Below are 21905 nucleotides of genomic sequence, written 5' to 3' on the forward strand. Positions count from 1 at the left end.
TTGCCACTGTTCTTGTGTAAATTACCCTGTAAGACCCAACCAAAGAAATAAATAAGCCTAAAAGGGTACTGAAGAAAGCATGCTATTAACTGGAAAAGGTACATTGGACTGATTTTCAGCCCATTTTCGGGGGTGTCAAGCAGGAGTGGTTCCACTGAAGTGCTTTAAGCACAGATTCAAATTGTGAATGCCAGACAGAATGGAATCAAACACAGATGCAGAGAAGCTAACAGGGTCCATACTGTGCAGTAACCAAAACTGATTTACTGTGTTCTCGCAGAGGCAGTGGAGCACCAGCATCACATTATTGCTTTTGAACCTACAGCAACAGACAAGGTGTTTCCATGTATCAGCTAAATGCAGCACCATAGCTTGCTATGGGCCATCCTTTGCTTTGGTACCTCCTTGCTCACTACTATAAAATGCATCCTTAGGTTCTTTTGCTTCAGCATGCTCTAGAGCACTCTTTTCACCTCTTGCACTGAATTCAAGTATTAAATTAGAAATAGTCTGTTAGGTTTTCTTGCCATCTGTGCCAATCTTAATCCCATCATGACCAAGATAAGCTTCAAAAGACCTGGCTGCAGCTTCTACTCAGAAGTCAGGCACATACTTCAGAGAAGATTCCACTGGGCTGCATTCACATTACTTAAGACAAGTGAAGGACATACCTCAGTATCCTCTTTCACAATGAACAAATTGGTTAGGAGGGTAGACAAACCAGGAACAAGGCAGCTTTGTGCTATGAAGCCTAGCTTCAGTTCAGCGAAACAGATAATGCTGTCGCCTGTCCTCCAGTCCCAGCTGGGGATGTTTGGCAGGTATACCTGTTTCAGAGTACAAAAGTGATTACAGATCAGCATAGAGATAGGCAAGGCCACAATGTTTCTGTAAAATGACAATTCTTGTCTTTCTTGCCTTCAAAATTATTTTTTTTTTTTTAAATCTGTGCTGGAATATGCTAGCAGATAGCTAAATGGACTTCTGAGGTTTTTTGGGTGGGTTTAGTTTTTTAGTTTTCTTTTTTTAAATGTTAAATGTGGATTTGCTGACAACTTTGACAAAACCAACAAAAACAAACACAGAGTTATTCTTTATTTTTGGTAATGTTAAAAGATATTCTAGTTAGGATAGTAACTGGATGAGTAAGAGGGACTGGACAAAGATCCTATTTTTATAAAAGGCAGAGATTTTTGATTCCATAAAGGCCAGAATTTCAACCGTGACAACTCTCATGACAGACAAGACAATTGTGATACCTTGTTACGAGACTGAATTATCTGTAAAATCACTCTTGTGTTCGGGTAGTGATTCTTGATAGACAGCACCCTGTACAAAAGATATAATATCTGATTAATATGCTTGGTTCTCGCTAGGGTCTCTCATTTTTCAAGTCAGACTAGTTTACTCTGGCAGGCAGTGATTAGAGAGTCGTGACAAAGAACAGCATATGACCCAATACCCGTATCTGGGACCTCTACACTTTAAGCATATCCAAGTCCACTATGTGGAGAGGAAGGTAATCACCATCAAAAGATTTTAAGATACTGATACGTGGCTTGGACACAGGGTGAAGAATCATACCTGTATCCCACTAGAAGTCTAGAGCTAAGAGAAGCAACAATAATGAATATTATTTGCTTTGCCAATTCCACCTGTAGATTTCATTCATAAACTAGTATCTCCACTTTAGTAGATGCCTCGCAAGTAGAAAATAAAGGTAATCCAATTTGGAACTTGGACTTCTGGACTATTTTGGGGGTGTGCTAATTATGCCACCAGATTCACACAACCCAGCAGTACTAAGGGAGTCCCCAGTTTAAGTCTGCCCAGTACGAAGATGTGTAGAATTAGCAGACCTGACAGCAGAGCTACACCAGCCAGTAGTGTGCAACTCTCTCCAGTGGAAAGGATCCAGACTCCTCAACTGCTAATATTCAGGGTATTGAAGAAGGTAATTACACCATATTTAGTAACATTATATTCTGTATGGGGTTACAAGGCTGCACAGCTGCTACCTGTCTCAATCCCTCAACACATCTGATAAAATCATAGCAGAAAGCAGTCAGTTGGCTTTCAGAGTTCTCAGGCAGAAAAAAAACGTGACAGGACAAATATGTTCCCCTGCCAGCAGCACTATCTGTGTCACTGTTAATATCAATCAGATAGAGATGAAAGCACTGGAGTATCTCATCCTACCTCATGATATTGGAAGTATCTTCAGTATAAGGTTGTGGAGAGTGAACATCTGCTAGAATGAGACAAGCATTCGCAGATTCCATCTGTAACCCAGGAGAGAAAAGGTAAATCAGGGTTTAACCCCATATGAAGTACAACAATCTCCAACAGCAAGATGATTTGGTGGCACATGTCTTTAGTTAAAAATTGTGTAAGATCATAGAATCATTTATGTTGGAAAAGACCTTCAAGATCATCGAGTCCAACCGTCAACCATGCCCACTAAACCATGTCCTGATGTGCCTTGTCTATGCGCTTTTTGAATACCTCCAGGGATGGTGAGTCAACCACTTCCCTGGGCAGCCTGTTCCAATGTCTGACAACCCTTTCAGTAAAGAAATTTTTCCTAATATCCAATCTAAATCTCCCCTGGTGCAACTTGAGGCCACTTCCCCTTGTCCTATCACTTGTTACTTGGGAGAAAAGACCAGTACCCACCTCGCTACAACCCCCCTTCAGGTAGTTGTAGAGAGCGATAAGGTCTCCCCTGAGCCTCCTTTTCTCCAGACTAAACAAACCCAGTCCCCTCAGCCGCTCTTCATGAGACTTGTGCTCCAGGGCCCTCACCAGCTTCGTTGGTCTTCTCTGAACACGCTCCAGCAGCTCAATGTCTTTCTTGTAGTGAGGGGCCCAAAATTGAACACGGTACTTGAGGTGTGGCCTCACCAGTGCCAAGTACAAGGGAACAGTCGCTACCCTGCTCCTGCTGGCCACACTATTTCTGATACAGGCCAGGATGCCATTGGCCACCTGGGCACACTGCTGGCTCATATTCAGCCGGCTGTCGACCAGCACCCCCAGGTCCTTTTCCACCGGGCAGCTTTCCAGCCACTCTTCCCCAAGCCTGTAGCGCTGCGTGGGGTTGTTGTGACCGAAGTGCAGGACCTGGCACTTGGCCTTGTTGAACCTCAAGATCACCATGATCCTATTACTTGGAGTTGTGCACATGCCTGAATGTTTCAACAGTGACGCAGCTCCAGTCAAACATATGGTATGCAATGCATATTTCTATTTTCAAAAAGTGCTGAACATGTGAAATTTTTAAGTTTCTAGTGCTAACATCTTCCTAGAAGAGGTTACAAAATACGCAGCATTGCTATATTCTTTCCCAGTGAAGTCCAGCCGAAGCACTTCAAGGGTCAAAATTTGCGCATGTCAGAAGACCTCTGTCTCAGTCATCTAATCAATATTAGGGCTGTGTAATAAAGTCATTAACAACAACAACAAAATGTTTCATTTATGGTGGAGGTTTTATAATCTGCTGGGAACTGGGTGAACATCTACCACTGTATTTCAAATAGGATGCTAACAAATAGAAACCACAGTAAAGTTAAAGCCAGTGGTGGTTTTTTGTTTGTTGGTAGTGTTGGTTTGGTTTTTTTTTTCCTTTACTCCAGGTCCATTCCTTCTGCTTCTATTGGAATATTTTGCTGAGTCTTCAATATTTCAAAACACGAGGTCTCTTCTGGACATCCATGAATGAGACCCAAATATGATGCACACTCTAAAGATGAGCTAACTAAGGGTTATTCCAATTATTTAAATACAATTTCCAGAAATGCTGCACTCCATAATATTCCTCTTTCAAAACCAGATGATCACAGTTTGGCTTTCCCCTTTATTTTTCCTGTTTCAATGCTTGAAAAATTTATAGCCTGAAAAGTCTGTTATGCCTGACTCCTGCATTCTCAGTTCCCATGAGCAATATGTTGGTATGCAAAAGGTACCACTAAGATAAGTGGAGCTCCTTGAAGTGTAAATCTCAACATGAATTGAGTAAATGCAGCTCAAGCATCCTTTCAGAAGGGACAAGATTTTCATGAGGTTGGCTTATCTACAAGAAAGTGCAAATGATGAAGTTCTTACTCCAACTCTCTTCAGATCTTCAGAGTTTAGTGCAGAGCCATAAAAGAAAGTTGTGTAGGCTGAATAGCATTTGAACACAGCTTCCAGCTCCAGACTAGGAAGAGACCTATTCAATACAAACAACAACGGGGCGGGGGGGGGGGGGGGGGTAGGGGGGGAAATCCATCAATCTCTCGTAATTACATTCTCTGCAAGTCTCCATTTCTCAGAGAAGCTATTTGCCATAACTACTTGCTGTTTAAAAAAAGCTACAGGGATTTTGGCAGCTCAGTTAAAGTACATAGTTTAGATTTTAATGAAAACAAGCTTTTATAAAACTTAACAGTCATGGAAATGTTTCCTGGATTTTTCCTGTCTTCTGCTATTGTCATTAATTTTTCATGAGTATCATTCCACAGCCATCCATGCAACTCTAATTTTACAGCTCACTGTTACTCCACAAGAGTCAGGAAATGATACTTCCTAGGGCTTGATTCTGCATTCTCTTTTCAAATGAAACTGCTGAACTTCAACTTTCTCTCCAACTCAAGTGTTATTTTCCTATTCAATTTATGCAAACTGTATCTACCCAGGAACTTCTGTAACATTCTCTTCTACATGAGCTGTACAATACATTATCAAGATATTCCTACATTGATCCCAGTAATGAAGCATGCCCTGTAGGAAGGTATCCAATCTTGATTTAAAGACAGGAGTTGGAAAATCCACCCATTCCCTGAGCAGTTTGTTTCAGTGATTATTAATCACTTCTCACTTTCAAAAATGCATGCCTTGCTTCTTACTTGAGCTTGCTTGACTTTACGCTTTAGTTATTAGCTTTTGTTATGCCTATATTTTCCAGATTAAAGAAGATTTTAAAACTGGCTGTGAAGCTACTTAGGCACTTTAATTGAGCCAAACTCCCTATCCTCTTCCTGTTATGCTAAACAGACTGAACTCTACATCTCTTACTCTAAAGCACTTTTTCCTGTCTTTGAACTGTTCCTGTACCTCATTTCCATTCATCCTCAATTGAACAGCTCTCTCAAAATGTCATGGTATTTCAAAAGAGATGCTTATAATATTCTGCTCACCTCTTGCCCCACTTCCACTGCATTCCAAGGTAAAATTGTGTTTGTGCTCCCAGCAATCACCTCTCTCTGAAGGTTCTGCTTTCAGAAACATGTCTAATAGCTTCAGCTAGGCAGAAGGAGGGGATCTGACAGGACAGTTGAAATGCCTATTTTTGGCACATTAAAGTGGCTTCACTTTCCTCCCTTTGCCATATGCCAGCATGACCAAGTGGAAGTTACAAGTTTTCTCCCCAGCATGAAAAAATGTATAAGAAATTGAGACAGCTGACAATTATTTGATTGCCAGACGTGGCAAGACTTAAAGTCAGGTATATCTGGCAAAGCTAGCTTACTATGGAACTTACAGGGAAACTTTTTCTTTTTTCCCCAGTTGATCACAACGGAAAACATTTTATCATGAACGTTCCAGCATAAAAGCTTCATTGCTACAATTTGGTTTGTAACTCGTGTTAATTAGTTACACAGCATTGCTTTCCTTTACTTTCAAATCTCCTACATTTCCCCTAAGTGTTCAGGGAATCAAAGTCAAATATCTCAGAGAAATAAGGATACTTACTCTCCCAGAAAAAGGATTTCTGTGCAAACATTTCCCTTGTCCCGAAGCAAAAAGTCTCGTAGGAATGTAGTGACACTCTCCAGAGTGATATTACCACAGACAACAATATAGCTACAGGAAGAGATCAAGCAAGATTTATGACTTTGAAAATAGCAGAATGGTTGTTGGAAAGCTGACATTATATGAAACTACACACCTGCTTGTAGTATATTAATCACAATAATGCAGAAGATAGCTTGTGTCTTTGGTTTGATGGAAATTTCATCCATCGTGACTATGTACTTCGGGAGTTATTTTGGAAAGGAAGAGGAACTGTAAGTGTTAGAAGCAGTGAACTGTAGACATTCCAAAAACAGAGTCACAGAAGGAACTTTGTAAGACCTGGTTAAAGCTGTACCTGCCCAGTCCTGTGAGTGGCAACCCCGCCCCCCAAACCCAAAACCCCTACAAAACCAAACCACACCTACAAAAACCAAAAAACCACACCACCCCCACCAATGAAATAGGTCTCTTCAATCTCTAAGTTAGGCTATCATGTCAGCTAGCTTCTCTTCCTGTGAAAATAAAGCCCATGCTGAATAGTGCTGTCGACAAGGTTTATTCAGACAGTCTTGAGGTAAGGATCAAACAAGAGTAAGTTTCAGGGTATCATTTAAATTACTACAGGAAGCTTTATTTAGCTTCTTATTTCTTCTGAGCTGGTTCCCAGCCTAGTCACTGACCTGATTTTTATTTTCCAAAGACAAACAGCAACCATACTTACTTTTTCCCACTCACCACTTCATAGGAGGATTTGTAATTTTTATGGCTTTCGACAATTTCCACAACTTCAGGGATAAAGTTTGCAAACAGTACCTAAGACATCAAGAAAAATCATCTTTCTCAGAGCCAATTCTGTCTCTCCTAACCGTGATAAATTAATTTGTGAGAATTTAAATTATGTGGAACAACAATAAGAAATTTACTTCCGATTCCTAAAATCATTGGCAGGAATGTACAACTGTATGATGTAGTGACAATGGATTTATGCCATTGATACCTTGGATTAATTTTGTCCAGTATTTTGGCTCTAGCCAGTATCTGCAGCTGCAGGAAGAAATACTAGAAGCCCTGCCAGCTCTTAGAAAATTACTCTATAGCAATACCAGTAAATAGTTAATGTCAAAACTCTCTTTGCTCATAGATGTTTAATCCCTACTGTATCCCTGCTAAGATCAAATTTTTGGTGACACTGCTGTTCACTGTCTGTCCCCAGCTGCCATTTTCAGAAAAGAAGTATAGGTTTCTTACCAAACCACCAATAATGAAGAAAATAATGAACGTTCGACCCAACGTTGTTTGAACCACTACATCACCATAACCAACAGTGGACATAGTCATCATTACTAGGTACATGCATTTGAAATAGCTGAGGGACTGGGAATTTGCAGGCTGAACCCAAGGATCTCCATGGTTTTCTACCTGCCGAGGGGCAGGAAAAGAGAAAAGAAGAAAGAAGGTTAAACTGGTTTTGGTTTCAGTCCATCTCCAATTCAGAATTATTTCATTAAAAAATTAGCCCTATTTTACTTATTGCAGAAGTGATTCATTAGCGGGGAGGGTGTAGCAGGAAGGTATTGCATCAATGCAACCACATCTGATAACATACACAAGTAAAATACACTGACTTGAGTCATGCTTTGTCCTGGTACAACAAATTCATCCTCTCCCAAGAGAATGCTGCATTTGTTAGGAAAATACATATACCCAAAGCTCACATGACAATACCGGTTTAAGGTGACAAGGAAGGATGTGTAGCTGATGATACATACCAGGTGAATAAATCCTGCAGCTGTGAGCCACGTGCTGATAAATATAGCAAAGAGCTTGGAGAGCTTGATTGAGTAACTGGAGATAGAAAGGGAAAATTCACAGGACATTTAAAATGTAACGTTCTTTGTCAGAGTTAAAATTTCCTACACGACCCTACTCCACTCAACAAAACTCTTGTCTAGTGAGTGTAAGATTACATATGAAGGATTTAGGATTAGAAAAATCTTCCTACATCCAGCCCTTTCTGTCATAGGCAACATGTCAAATAATCCCATTTTTGATATTTATCAATCTCTAAAACCTTTTAAGATTTCTTGCATTTATGATTTCCACTCATTTCCCCACCACCAGAGTTTCACTGAGCTGATAGTTATAACATTTTTTGTAATTTCCAGTGCAACATTATTGATAGTAATTTTTTTCCATATGCAACACTAGTATTTTCCTCTATTACCCGAGTCAGCCAAAATACACACATCAGGGAGAATGTTAGGCTTCCAAGTGTACTCAGCAAGGCATTAACTTACTTGTTCTTTGTGATCCTGAGGAACTGCAGTATTCGTGGAAGTTCTAACAACCTAAGTGCTCTCAAAAAACGCAAACCTGCAGAAAAGTGAGAAGTCAGAGGAGAAGAAAAAGTCTGTCTAGAAGTGGAGTGTTTCCACATATTCAGGTATGTTTAAATATGCATGCTTTGTTTTCCACATATTTATAGTGGATCCTACCTCAAACTTGGCGACACTGCTCAGTATTCAGAGCCTTTATGTCACTGGATTTCCACCTATGTGCTCAAAGGAAGCCTTGAATTATGAGACAAAATAAGAACTGCAATTCCTTTGAGCTGTAACCTGAAGGCTTAAGTGACATACAGGTCCCCTAGACTATAGACCCCAGAGCATGCAAGAAAGCCATTCACAAAAAATCAAGGTACCATCTTTGCTTCCCTGCTGGGTAACTCCTCATCCAGTTGGTCAAGTACAGTGATTGTTGAGATACTAAAAGCCAGGCAGACAGATAAAGAGAATGGAGACAGACTTGGGTAAATTACAAACGCCTCAAAATTAAAGAAGTTTTTGCCAACGATGCATAATTTTGCTCCCAAAGAACAGTTTTCATACTGATGCTCAAAGCCTCTGCACATCAAAATAAACTTGAAGGGAGTCTTGATGTAAGATGCAGGACAACATGGATGGAAAGCAAGATCTCCAAGTCTTACTTACCAAGCCAATTCCTCTTTAAATAATAGGAGACAAAAACCGGAGGGATCGTGAAGAAATCCACAAGAGAATTCAGCTCAAGCCAGAACCTCAGCTTGTCATCTGCTGCCACAAACTAAAGATGAATAACATCAAAAAGTATCAGTGCTGTGTGATCATGGGTCTCATCAGAGCAAGAAGGCAGCTCTCTGAGGACACCCATTTTTGCAGTCTACTTCCTTCTCTATTGCTTTGGCTTCTGCAGACACCCCCTTAACATTCCTGCTTTGTTCCAGAAAGGCTTGGGCTGGAGCCCCAAAAAACCCAAAATGGGCTGGACCCAAAGGTATAACCATGCTCTCGTTCTCTCCCTCCTTCTCACCTGCCCCTTTCATCTTTTTTCTAGGGTGTCTTTCTCTGTGGTACTGCAGTATCAGTAATAACGAATTATAAAACCAAAGGGCGGGCAGGACCCCATCCTCATTCCATCGATCTGTAACAGGGAATATCCTGTTTTCTAATTACTTAGACAAAAATTCTAATGTCAAAAGCTACAATCAAAATGTATTTCACACCAGTGCAACTAATGTCATTTTAACAACAGATGGCACACAGCTGTACAGTTTGTTCAAGAGAAGCTGAAGAGAGACCTGACTAATTCATTCAGTGGTTTAAAGACATGGAGAAAGACAGACAAGGCTAACATGTGAGCTGGGAAATGTTGCAGAAATGCTGGAAATAACCAGATTCCAAAGGGAGAAAATAAAGTAATTACAAGAAAAGTTGAAAAAACAGAGTGGCTCAGAGTTAAGCTAAGGCAATCAAACATTATACTACAGAGCACCTGCTAACCACACAGGTAAACTACTCCCAAATATAGTTCATTTTTAACTCAACTTTCCCATAAAGTGCCCTTACCCGTAATCCAAAGTAAAGGAGGAAGAAAGCATTGAAGCCTGTATCTACATAGAGGATGCTGTCTGGAAAGGAGATCTTGAATTCCTCTGCTCTAAATGGGAAATAGGCATCACAGCCAGTGGAGGGAAGGGCAAAAAAAGAAAACAAAAAACAATAGAGTGGCTATAAAGTGACATTTGGTTTGGGTTTTTATTATAAAACAATCACTAAACCAAAATTTAAATGTATTCACAATTTTGTGTAATTTAAACCGCTACTTCCTCAGTGAGTTAGGCAGAATAAATCACTGCTAATAGCAGGTTATCATTAGCATTAGCAAGCATGTTAAAACATGACGTTATTTATCTATCATGCAAATATACTGGAAAGATTTGGTTTCATATATTCATAGAGTGCTTATGCAAATCTTTCTGTTGACTTCTTCAGGAAAACGGTTTCACCCTTCTCTTGTGGACCAGTATAAGTATACTCTTCTGTATTCAGCTTAGTCAGCAGAAGAGAGAGCTCCTGCAGCTGTTTCTCACTTGAACCCCTTCTGAACATGGCCTTCTAACTGCCAAGGGAGTAGTTGAAGCACTGAGCAGTTTCCATCAAAGTCTGCCAGGTTAGCTTACAACACCAATTTAAATTTTCTAGGCCAGCCTCACTGACCTTGCATGAAATAAGCTTACAGAGCGCTCAAACAAAGTGTAACAGCGCAGACTGACGCAAGTGGTAAAATCTGGCAGTAGAAAGCTGTGGGAATAAGCTTCTCCCACTGGTACCACCTGGTCCAACAACAGATGTTTGACTGCACCTGGAGAGATTACAGGCCACGTTCACACACTTGCGTGCTGACATATTGCCTACACCAGGCTGACAGCAAGTTAGGTACATCAATTATGAGCCACGTGAGGCACCTCTTCCTCCACCCACGCAGGGGATACTTTGAAAGCAGAAACACAACAAAGTGAACTAGTCCCATAGGTCAGCCCAGGGAACATCTACTCTCACCTACAGGTATAACACTATTCATGGAAAGAACTCTGTATAAATAGGATTAACTGCCTGTATATTCCTTAAAAAAACTACTCTTTCCCTTCTGAAGCTATTCCTAGATGTTTGTCAGATTTATAATGTCTTGGGATTAAACATAATATTGGATTGCTGTTGATGTGTAATTCTGCTTCTCAGGTTTACCTCTGCTGACTGAATTCAGTTCAGAGTGTTCCACAGCTTTTATATTCTATTTATTTCATTTTATAATTCCATTTTATTTTTCCAGTGCTGTGCATCAGTCCAAGCAAAGAAGTGAGAACAATGCTCTCGTGTATTAAATCAAAGGGGTTTACATATTAATATCTTTTTTACCCCAAGCACTTCTACAAAATATATGTATTCAGGTGAAGACTGGTAGAGGATACAGTGTGCTTTCCTACTCAGTCTCATTATTTTATTCCCATCAAATTGTTTACCAAAAGCTGGATGTTACAGAAGAGCCCCATTCCCATTTAGGTACCAAAAATAAATGCCCAGACTTTCAAAAGAGCTTTGGGTAGTGGGTGGTCTAGCATTCTCTAAACATTGCAATAGCAACAGCCGGGCTTTGAATGCTTTTGAAAATGTCTGTACCAAAATGGGTGCCCGACCCTTTTCAAAAGCTGTAGGATTTGGACATCTGTCCCTCAGTTCTTCTGAAAATCCACCCTTGAAGGTATACACACAAAAACCTTACATACAGTGAAACTTCAACAGCTGTAACGGAAAGATAGAAACCACAATTTTTCCTTTCTTGCTGCATTGTGTAGTTCCACGCACTACTCGGGCTGCTGCTATCATGCAGTTATGCCCAAGGTATGCTCTTCTGGCATCTGTAGTCCCTGTAAAGTATTGGCATCTTAAAGGAAGGGGGGAGTATGGACCTGACGACAACCCACGGAGCTCGAAGGGGCCTGTCACATATCAGTACCCATAGGCTCCTCTGGCCCATATCTGTGGCCACAAAACAGCTCTTAGAAAACACATCAGCTTGGCAATTTGTTTCTACAGTTAGTTTAAACAAGCTTTTTGGATAAACATCAGTAATCTACTTACTCAGCAAGATTGACAAAATAAATGATAAGAGCACCAATATTCAGAAGAAACACGAGTATCACCTGAAAACATAGGCATCAAAGAGGAAGTTATGAGGTTTACTGTGGTAGTAACACAGCTTCCATCTATAACAAGCACACATCTAAAACATCACTTTTTCTGTTTTTCTATGACTTACAGGAGAGGCAGAAGGAACAAAATTCAGTTACCTACACTCTGCAGCAATCCCAAGATAGAGATTTTAGTTAGGCATATGCACAATGAACCAAAATCACAACCAATGTAAGTCAACGCTGTCATGTTAATTTACTACTGATGAGGGCTTGATGCAGCTGACCACGTAACTCCAGTTCCCTGGTTGTCATTGTGAAAGGCCAGGGAATCAAACCCATGTGACTAGTTGTTCATTCACTTCCAGTCACCAAAATCTAATATACAAAAGAATGCTCGGATTAAAAAAAAAAAAAGCCAGTTAAGTTCCATTGAGATGTGTCATTGGCATATCCTTTTTTGGTAGATAAAGACAGCACTCTCAATCCTTTGGACATGCATTTAAAATAGCAAAAATGATTACCACCAATACTGTTATAATCAGTTCCCATTGAAAGAGTAAGCCACCAAGCAAGCCATCAGGGCTGAATCACTCAGAAGTGATTCAGTTACCCAGAAGACAGAGATTGTATAGCCAGATGCAGCAGTCTGCCTACAGCCAGATCTAGGGAAACATCAGATGGTAAGTTTCAGTCATTTTATATAACTTCTCCTGCTTAGGAACTTTCCAAATCATCTTCTGAGGCCAAACATTTATATCAGGAAAAAGCATGACCTAGATCGTATCAGCTGCAAAACTCATATATACTTGTTTTATATATGTAAGACATGCTTGTGTTTTCACCTGAAGTCCTCAAAAGAACAGATACGCCTCACCACCTGCATTAGAAGAGGAAACCTGTGCTAACCAATCTACTTACCAGTACACACCCCATAGATGTTTGAGCTGATAGCATCATTTCCACCTGCGTAGAGAAGACTCTTATCCAGTAGACCGAACTTTGTTTCCTTTTGTGTGGCCACCAGACATTTTTGTCCTGACAGAGAAGCAAATAGATTGTTAACCTTGGCTTCGCCAGACACTGTTTCCCAAGACGGCTAAAGCCAACACATCCAGCCACCACCAAATCTGAATGCAGATTGAAAGTAAGAGAGGGGTGGAATATATTTTCCTTCAGCTAAGCTACTAAAAGCTTCAGAAAGCCTTATCTTCCTGGAATTCACTGAGGGCATGCTGTGCAGACACATAGTGTGATACACAGACGCAGTCTCATTTCTTCCCTACTGGTTACACCAATGAATGGTGATTCACATCACCTTAAAGTGATTGCCTCATAACCTGAGTCCGAAAGGAAGAGTGTGTTCTGTTGCTAATAACACCTCTCTACTAGTCTCCCCACCCTTTCCCATCTTATGTCAGGTGTGAATTCATTTTCTTAGTTTTGACCATGTAAAACTTTCCCTAGCATATACCCTGGAAGAGCTCAGTTCCAGTGTTCTGTTCTAACATGGCCTGTTACCTCTTTTAATGTATGCCAGTAACAGCCCCAGGTAAGACTTAGATTTACCGTACAGCTTCAGCTAATTCTGATTAGCTTTTGCAATGAGGTAGGATTCTGTCCTTCTTGCAGCTACAATTATTAATAACTGTAACAAATAAGTAACACAGATTATTCAACGACAGAAAACCTGTAAACACCTACCAGGAAAAAAAAAACCAAAACAAAAACCAGACCAATGCTGCTTGTAATGTGAGATACTGTGCTGGCCTCTCTTTTTTTACACTCAGTTGCCCAAGCACCAGAATCTGTAAAGAGTAACGCTTAAGAACAAAACCCCACCTCTACTCAGCAGTCAAAAGAACAGCAGACAATCAGATTAATTTAACATTTTGGCAAACAGAGATGCCTACAGTTTGCCAGTAGCACAGGTGTTCCCTTCATTTTCTGCCCACACAATCCAGGTAAGCTGATGAGAATGTCAAGCCCTCCCTCGGAAGGGATAGAGTGAAACGGCCTGCAACAGTTGTTGGAGGCAACATGAAGCAACACAAGGAAAGAGCTCTTGAGTCCTGCAAATGACATTGTAACCAGGTACATAAGTGACCTGGATATTGCATAAGAACCATCCTGAGAGCTACTAATACCTTCTCAAAAATTCCACAATGCACACAGGGAGGACCAGAGTCAAAAGATCATAGATCTTTTGGTGGTGGATTTGTTTTCAGCATGCTTAATCCCACCCTTGTCCAGTCTGTTCGGACCATGTGAAAAAGGCTATTCTAAAATACTGAAAAACAACTTAAGACAATTTTTCCAATAGTTGCAGTTTACAGAGTGGGGAGCTTATGGTCTTGAGAGACAGCCTGACCATGTACATGTATTCCTCATTTCTGTTATGAATTCTGCCTTGGTGTTTAAATATCTGTGTGTATGAGATACTGTGTGTTTGCACATATTAGCTTGTGTGTTTAAGAATCAGAGGTTGTATGCAAATGTGGATTGAAAAGCAAGCATTACAGTGCTCTTACGTACATCTGTGTTTACATGCATATGTAGGTGCTGAGGTTTCAGTACGCATACGTTTGTGCAGCTAGTAATATCTACATGGGTAAAAACTATATTGTCCCCTCCTCTTAGAAGGGGAAAGACAGGAACATCCAAAAGCACTAACCTGCCAAAGTAATCAACTCGAAGATAAAACTAAACCAAACTTTCCCTGAACATGCCATGCTATAACAGAAGATACTTTCTTAGTACTCCTTCCATACTGAATCTAATTCTTGCATTCTCACATCAACATGCAAAATATGAGCCATTTCAGAAACATTTTGCCCTTACCTTTTTCATCCAGATCTTTTCTATGCTGAAACCATAAGCACACCTAGCCAACCTGAAAGCCAATATGGTAAACAGGCCTCCCAAGAAAACAAACAAAGATGGTATAATAAAAGCCAACTGAAAAGACAGTGCACAGGTGAGGTTTAATTTCCCTGCCATATTAGGAATCACTTTGTTCTGCCTTCTTCCTCCTCAGCTTCCTTAACTGCTTGGTCCTGACCTTCTAGAATACTCATGGCTCTTGTGACATTGCAGTGACCTCAGTGCCAGTGCTATGCATCATGTCAGCACTAGGCAGACTGACAGGCTGGGATACTGAGAGGGACTCCCTCTGCAATGGAAGGATTTGAATGGGGGTTCTGATTTAGAACTATATCTTTTTAGTGACATTACCAAGGTACTTTCTCTCTGGAATACCTAAGTTTATAAAGCTGGCTCTCACTGTATACAGAGTCACTGTATAAACGTAAGTTGCTTAATACAGACCTGTGAAGTCTCACACACAGTACTCAAGACTCATCCATTCAGATCCCATTTCATGCTTCCTTTCAAGAGCTGCAACAGGTACATACTGCAGTACCCCCTTAGGAATCTCTACTCAGCTTTTGGATTGAGTCCTTCTACTGCTCAAAACCAAACACAAGCGAGATGCCCTGGCACTGAAAGAGTAGATGTGATGATAAGAGCTGCAATAGTGATACAATAGAATAAGTAAAACAAGACTGGTCAGATCAGTCAGACCAAAGACACACTTAGCCTGGTATTTTGTCCCTGTAATTACCCAGTTGTCAGTGGTGAAATACAGCATGACCTTTCCCCTGCTGTCTTCATTTCACCGGATCACCCTCTTTCTTTTTCTAGTTTACTAAACTTTTCAATCAGAAGAATTTTAACAAGCTAAGTCAGAGTTTCTAATGATACGAAAATAACCAAGCTGGGATAAACGTGCTCACATGCCCACAGGTGGCAGCATTTCCTTGGAGTTAGGCTACCTTTGCATACCAGTATGTAAAATCAATTTGCTCCCCAGCATCACCGCAGCCTTGGACACAGAGAAAAACAAAGCAGAACAGCCCAGAAAGCCACCTCCCAGAAACTGCCCAGTAAAAGCAACAGCTCATATTGTACCATGCAGGCCTAGCTGTCCCATCCACAGCTGGTGGGGTTGCAATGTGATCAGATGCCACCAGTTCACACAGTATTTTTCCCCCTTTCTATTGAAACAGAATGTCATCAAAAGCTTTAGGTCTAGTCAAGAGTTTTGAAGTCTTTTATGAGCACTGCAGATGAATAATGCAATCAGACTCTTCTTCATGCAATCAGGACAGCTGAGTATAGAAGTAGTGATTTTGCCTGAATTGGAAAAACATGTGCCCAGGAAAAAAAAGACAAAAAAAAAACAGAAAAAGAATGGTGATATAACAGCCCAGCAAATAGTTGGAGGGGAGGCGAAGAATATGTTATTGTAGCCTTTAAATACAGCAATATTTAATGTCTGCCCTCCCCTTTTCTCCCTTGCTGAGCATCAGAGGGGACTATGAGTGATTGGAACCAGTAGGGTGTTTTGAATGGTGAGGGTGGTCCTGGGGACAGCCTGTCACCTGACAAGAGTCATTACTTCTGTTTTCATGGAGACTAATATGACAAAATTGCAATCAGCTCATCTAGGGCTCCAGGGTGCCTGAGCCAAGGACAGAAAGAATTTTAAGTAAGTTCCCAAAGGGAGAAGGGGTGGGAGGGTGGGGTGGAGAAAAGAAGGTTCATTCTCCCTGTGAACTAAGGACAGCAGTAATATCTCCCTCACTCTGCAAACACCCCCACTTCAGTAACGAGGTGTTTACCTGCCGACTTTAGTCTGGGGACAGGAATTCACCCAGATGACAGAGGGATGGGACACCAGTCAGTGCAATTTATGCTCCGCATCTCATGCTTCCCTAACACATTTCTTCCACCTGGTCCCTGCTCCATCTCAAATCTCCCTGGGGTGCAAGCTCTTCTCTGAATTTCTCCCCTCCGCTGCTGTAAGGAGGTTTTGACTGAAGGTGGCAGCCTTTGCCCATTCATTGCTGTTGAGCCAAGACTGGAACCAAATCGGCTCACTGTAAACTCCCAGTTGATTTCTCAGTCTAGCTGTCCCCAGAGCAGAAACAGGTCATTCACAAATCACAGCCACTCACCATGAGTACAGAGCCGCAAAAAGAAAGTGATTTATTAGCATGCAGTAGCACACTTTCCTGTCTTTGCAGTGACAGATACATAAACCAGGAAAGGGAGCATGCCACAGACCAGACTTCTGTTTTCTTTAGTTTGAGTAAATTGTAGTTTAGGCTGCACTGATGCATACATTTGGAATTAAATACAGAGTGGAAATCCACCAGGAGGCATCACATACTGCTCATTTCTGGTGCAAAAATAACATTACATATATTCAGAATGCTTTATGAACGTGAGGATGTCCACACCTGTCCCCTGACAGGAGATAGCTCAGTGCTATCAATATTTACAGGTAGGAAAACTGAATGAGAAAAACTAAGGCCCCAGAGGAATTCAGGAGGATACCAGGAACCCGATTTCATAATTTCCTGGCAGAGAAGCCTGTGTTTTAAGCTGCTCCCCTTCTGCAGCCACGCTGCTGCAACGTGGCAGCACGATGCTCAGCTGCTGTCTCTAAGAGGAACATTCAAGTGTCCACTGTGACACATCATTTATAGTTTAGTCTCTAATCAGTAGAATAAAATAATGCTTTTCATCAGAGAGCATTACGGATCTCCTAAATTAGGCTTGTGTTCTGGATTTTCCTAATTTGTTACTCTGATGGTAAATTCTTCCAATGGCTAATTATCTTACCCTGAAAACATATGTACTTTTTTTCCCAACTCTTGTGCTAGCTCCAGCTTCCAATGAAAGATGAATCCTGACCTTCCAACCAAATTCCACTGCATATTTTTCTGCTGGCTAGTGGAGCCATCTATTCTAAGAAGTCATCTTCCCTGTATTTGTGCTTGCACATTGTGATGGAGTCTCCTCTTTATTTCCTCTTTGATAGCCTAAATAGATCAAGCTTCTTACATCTTTCACTAGAAGGATGTTTCCCAGACTCTGAATCATTTATATGGCTCTTTTATGAACCCTTCCAATTTTTCAGTATCTTCTTTGATCTGCAGACACCAGACCCAGAATCACTATCCCAGTGAAGATCTGGTTAATGGGGGTGGATGGAGTGGTAAGCTTATTACATTAGATCTGTGAAAAGAAAGATTTGATTTTAATGTGCACCAGTTTGACTCAGAGGAAAGAAGGATAACAGAGGCATTGAATTGGGGAGACATTTCCTGAAAGGATTAAACTTCTGTCTGGGTAATGAGAACATCCACAGTCACATTAAACCGGATTAAAGAGAAAGATAAATTCTGCTGCTTCAGAGCATAAACCAATAGCTGGTGGGGACTGCAAATAAATGTCTCCTTGGGGTAGATTCTTCTGTAATTGTTCACTGTGGAGAGAGCTTACATCTCCACTGAAGCAGCTGGCTACCAGCAGACCCAGAACACTGGGATAAATGGGGCTAGAGGAGATCACCAATCTTTCTATTATGTGGAGACACACACACACACAGATTGAAGAGACAAAGGGTTTGCACTTAAAGATTAAATCCTTATGTCATTTCTCTCTGCTTCCAAACCTATCTAGGTGAGAAGGCTAACAAATTAAACTAAGAAACGTATTACAGCCTGCATTCTCCCAGCCTCCTTCCCACTGCAATCTCTATTTGGGAGGGAAGTGAATATATGTGCATGAATGCAAGTGTCCTCTTATGCCTGCTTGGTAAATAGTTCCCTCTTTTACTGTGCTCTGAACCTTCCAGGTGCAAAATAAAACAGATTGGTCTGGAATTTGGAAGGAAATGAGCCAGGCTGCTTGCTCCAGGCTTCCAATTTAATAAACATGCATCTATATCTAATGGACAGTCTGTCACTTCCCTTTAATAGAAATCACCTGCTCCTCTAATAATCATTAAACAAATTGACAGCACAATAGCCAAGTCCTCTCATCTTAATGCCACCTGCAGCAAGAGTAAAATAATCCACTAACATCTTTTCAGAAAGGCCATTATTTTGCCTAATATGAATGCACATACACACATTCCATGTGACATAGAATCAAACATGTCCATGAAGAGAATAAATTGCATAAGAATTCTCTTTATTTATATAATGCATGTATTTTATTAGTAAGATCACTTCTCATTTTCTCATGATGAGGATAATAATCTCTCATGCCTCCTGCAGTGCTTTCCTCTGCTACAACCAGACCCTGAGCAGCTTTATAGGCACCATCAGGCTGGATGACCAGACATGCCTGCATCTACATCTGAAATGCAGCTGCTTTCCTAACTCAGCGCTTTCAGGCCAGGGTATGCTAACACTGCTGAGACCTAGAAAGTTTTTAAAGTCCCCTTTTAGGAGGGATTAGAATTGCTCTCCTATATATCCTTGTCTAGTTGTGGCAAGATCACGACGGTATTGAGACTTCTGACACGTAACTGTAGAGCTCTCCTAAGGCCCAGGATGACAACTTTGCATACAAGCAAAAAACAAAAAAATACTTCAGGGTGAGATGGAACCCCTCAACAGATAATTCTGCATGCCTGAACACCCAAGGGGCTGTGGGCAGTCTTCCCTGGTCTTCAGAGACAGTTAAGCATTCAAGGAGTATCACAGTCCTTGCATGGCATTTGCCATTTATCAGCCTCTAAAGGATGGTCTTTGAGCTCAGCCAGTACATGCAGTGTTTTTGACGCAGCCAGATGTATCTCATGCCATAAAATTCTACATTAGTACATGTAAGGTCACTTGAGCCTTATCAAACTTCAAATAGGACTCCACCTTTATTTGTTGAAATCACATTCCATATCCACAGAGTGGTTATGGCCGCACCTTAGGGTCACAATAAGGGGAAGAAAAAAATAAAAAAAGAAATCAGAAAATGAACTTCAGTACGACAAAATTTAGACCCATTGGTGTTGGAGCAAGCATGGGGGGGACAAGAGCTTGCTCTTGGACTTGTTCGTCCCTTTGACTTCTGCATTTTGTCAGCATTCTCAGATGCCTGTCTCAAGCACCTGTTTGTCTCTCATTCTCCCTCCCCACACACTGCTTTCAAATACAGCCCATCAGTCTCAAAGTTCTGCTTGCTATTGGCCTTCAAAAGCTTTCTCATCCACAGCGTTCATTACTGAGGGATACTTGAGGTTAATGAAGAATTCTTTTAACAACCTTATGCAACCAGTTTGAGTGTCTCAATCATGCTGACTTGGAAGTCATGTTGTACTTTATGGGGCCTCTCATGTCCGACCAGAGTACAAAAAAATATGCTGGGAGAAAAGACCATGTACCAAGAGGACAGTGACAGTTTGGCACCAGAGCACTTCCCAGGCCATGCCCCGAGGGATACCTCTCAAAGCCTGGGACAAGCTGTTCTATAAAGGCAGGTGCACAGAAAAGTCTTACCTATTTGCTAGTAGCCAGAATACCCTAGGGAATCCCAAAATGTCCTTCAAGACACCTCTGTATCTAGCCACATGGTTCTTGCAGTGTAGGAAGCACCTCAGGAGATACTATCTTTCCAAGGCAGCCTATTCCCAGATTCTACTCCCCAAGCTGCTAACATGCACCACCACGCAGCACAACCAAGAGCTCATCTGTGTACTAAACAGGACACTTTCACTAGCTCTCCCTCATGCGCAGAACTGTTCTGCGATTCCTGTTTGGAGGTAAATTCACCACCGTGTTGCAACTATTTTCTGGCAGTTGTGCACAAAAGCTTTACAATGAATTACTCTCAGCTTAAAGCAGAATCAACCGTCCTTCACAATTCTCCCTCCGTGGGGGAGTATCCACGCACACAAGTATTCAAGAGAAATCAAGGACATAGCAGGACTGGATCTACTCCAGGGTAATTCCCAGATTTAACAAACCTCATGGGGCTACTGATCATCTAATGTATAATATGGGAGTTAGGATAGAGGATGCAACTGAGAAGTCTGAAATGGGTTGTACAGGGATAAATTGGGCCCTTGCTGTTTGTCTGGTCCTTATCTCCACAGTGCAAGAGCATATCAGTCATTTGCAGAGTTCTCTTCACAGCATGCCTGCGTGGGAGGGAAACTGCACATCCCCATTTTCCAAACAGGGAGGTGAAACAAAAGGAGTAGCACATGATTTTTCTGTTCCTCCCCAAAGTCAAGCAGGAGGTCTGCAGGTGAATGGAACTGAAACTCTATCTCCTAAGCTTACCAGTCTTTCAGCCATCTTTACTAGCAGTGACAAACTGCTCTGCAATCAAGCTCGCCTTGCAGAAATCTCAGCTAGGCTGATGGCATCTCAACGTATCTCTTTTTACCAAAGACTTTTTTTTAGGGGGTTCCTGCTTCTGGTATCAGTTTGAGGCCTGATCCTTGCTCACTTCATTACAAGGTACCAATGTACACTAAGAGGTATGATTACACTCCACACATCCACTGAAGCTAATTTCAATGGTGATGTAGGTGCAAATTAAAACTCTGAGGTCTCCATGGAGCACTCTCCCTTCCTGTCTCTCCTCATAACCGTCTAGCCCACATTTGGAGACCAAATACTGCCAGCTTAATTTAAAATATAAAAGTTTTAGAACATTCCGATATTTACAGCACGAGGAAATACAGAGATAAAAGAAAACGAGGATCTCAAGATTTCTCTGATTAAATACTAGTTTTGTTACTGCCAGGAGGAAAACCCACTATTTATACTGATGAAGAATTCTGACAGTATTTCTCTTTTATTGAACAAAAACTGAACTGCAAGCAGCTGGAGATTCTTCTATGTCTATTCACTACTGGCAAATCCAGGAATGGAAGCCAGAACTACTGACACCCATTGCCTTGTAAGCATCATCATCATTTACTCCTTCACTGTCAAGAACTGCATTTACTGAGGTGGTGTAAGCATGGGTGACTAGAAACCTGCTGCTATGGATCCTAAACCCTGAAAATAAGGAATGCTCCTGACAGGTACCATGACCAACCAAGTACATGTTCACGCATCGCATATAAAGGTCCACCTACATGTGCAGATTCAGGAAGGGTCAGAACATAATGACTTGTCTTCATTATAAGTCACGTGACTTGTTACAGCCGACTCTATTGCTGGATGCAAACATGCTTTTGTATCACACAAACCAAAGACACCTCCTGGCCATAAAAGACCCAATGTAACACATCAGTATCACATACTGATTATGACCC

The 21905-nt window shown here is 41.2% G+C and overlaps 1 protein-coding gene across 1 annotated transcript in view; it reads right to left on the reverse strand.

Annotated features, from left to right (window-relative positions):
- The window catches only part of KCNU1 (potassium calcium-activated channel subfamily U member 1), a 53439-nt gene extending 38792 nt beyond the window's left edge, over nt 1-14647 (reverse strand). The window contains exons 1-14 of the mRNA XM_041128579.1: nt 14618-14647; nt 12704-12820; nt 11733-11794; nt 9660-9750; nt 8766-8877; nt 8073-8148; nt 7545-7620; nt 7024-7194; nt 6497-6588; nt 5734-5844; nt 4105-4210; nt 2200-2282; nt 1260-1329; nt 672-827 (exon numbers count right to left, since the gene is read on the reverse strand). Of these exons, the coding sequence (XP_040984513.1) occupies nt 672-827; nt 1260-1329; nt 2200-2282; nt 4105-4210; nt 5734-5844; nt 6497-6588; nt 7024-7194; nt 7545-7620; nt 8073-8148; nt 8766-8877; nt 9660-9750; nt 11733-11794; nt 12704-12820; nt 14618-14632 (1338 nt within the window). The 5' untranslated portion in view covers nt 14633-14647. The remainder of the gene's footprint in view (nt 1-671; nt 828-1259; nt 1330-2199; nt 2283-4104; nt 4211-5733; nt 5845-6496; nt 6589-7023; nt 7195-7544; nt 7621-8072; nt 8149-8765; nt 8878-9659; nt 9751-11732; nt 11795-12703; nt 12821-14617) is intronic.
- Nucleotides 14648-21905: the final 7258 nt, after the last annotated feature.

This window comes from Aquila chrysaetos, chromosome 13 (genome assembly GCF_900496995.4).
Source record: "Aquila chrysaetos chrysaetos chromosome 13, bAquChr1.4, whole genome shotgun sequence".
NCBI classification, from domain to species: domain Eukaryota; kingdom Metazoa; phylum Chordata; class Aves; order Accipitriformes; family Accipitridae; genus Aquila; species Aquila chrysaetos.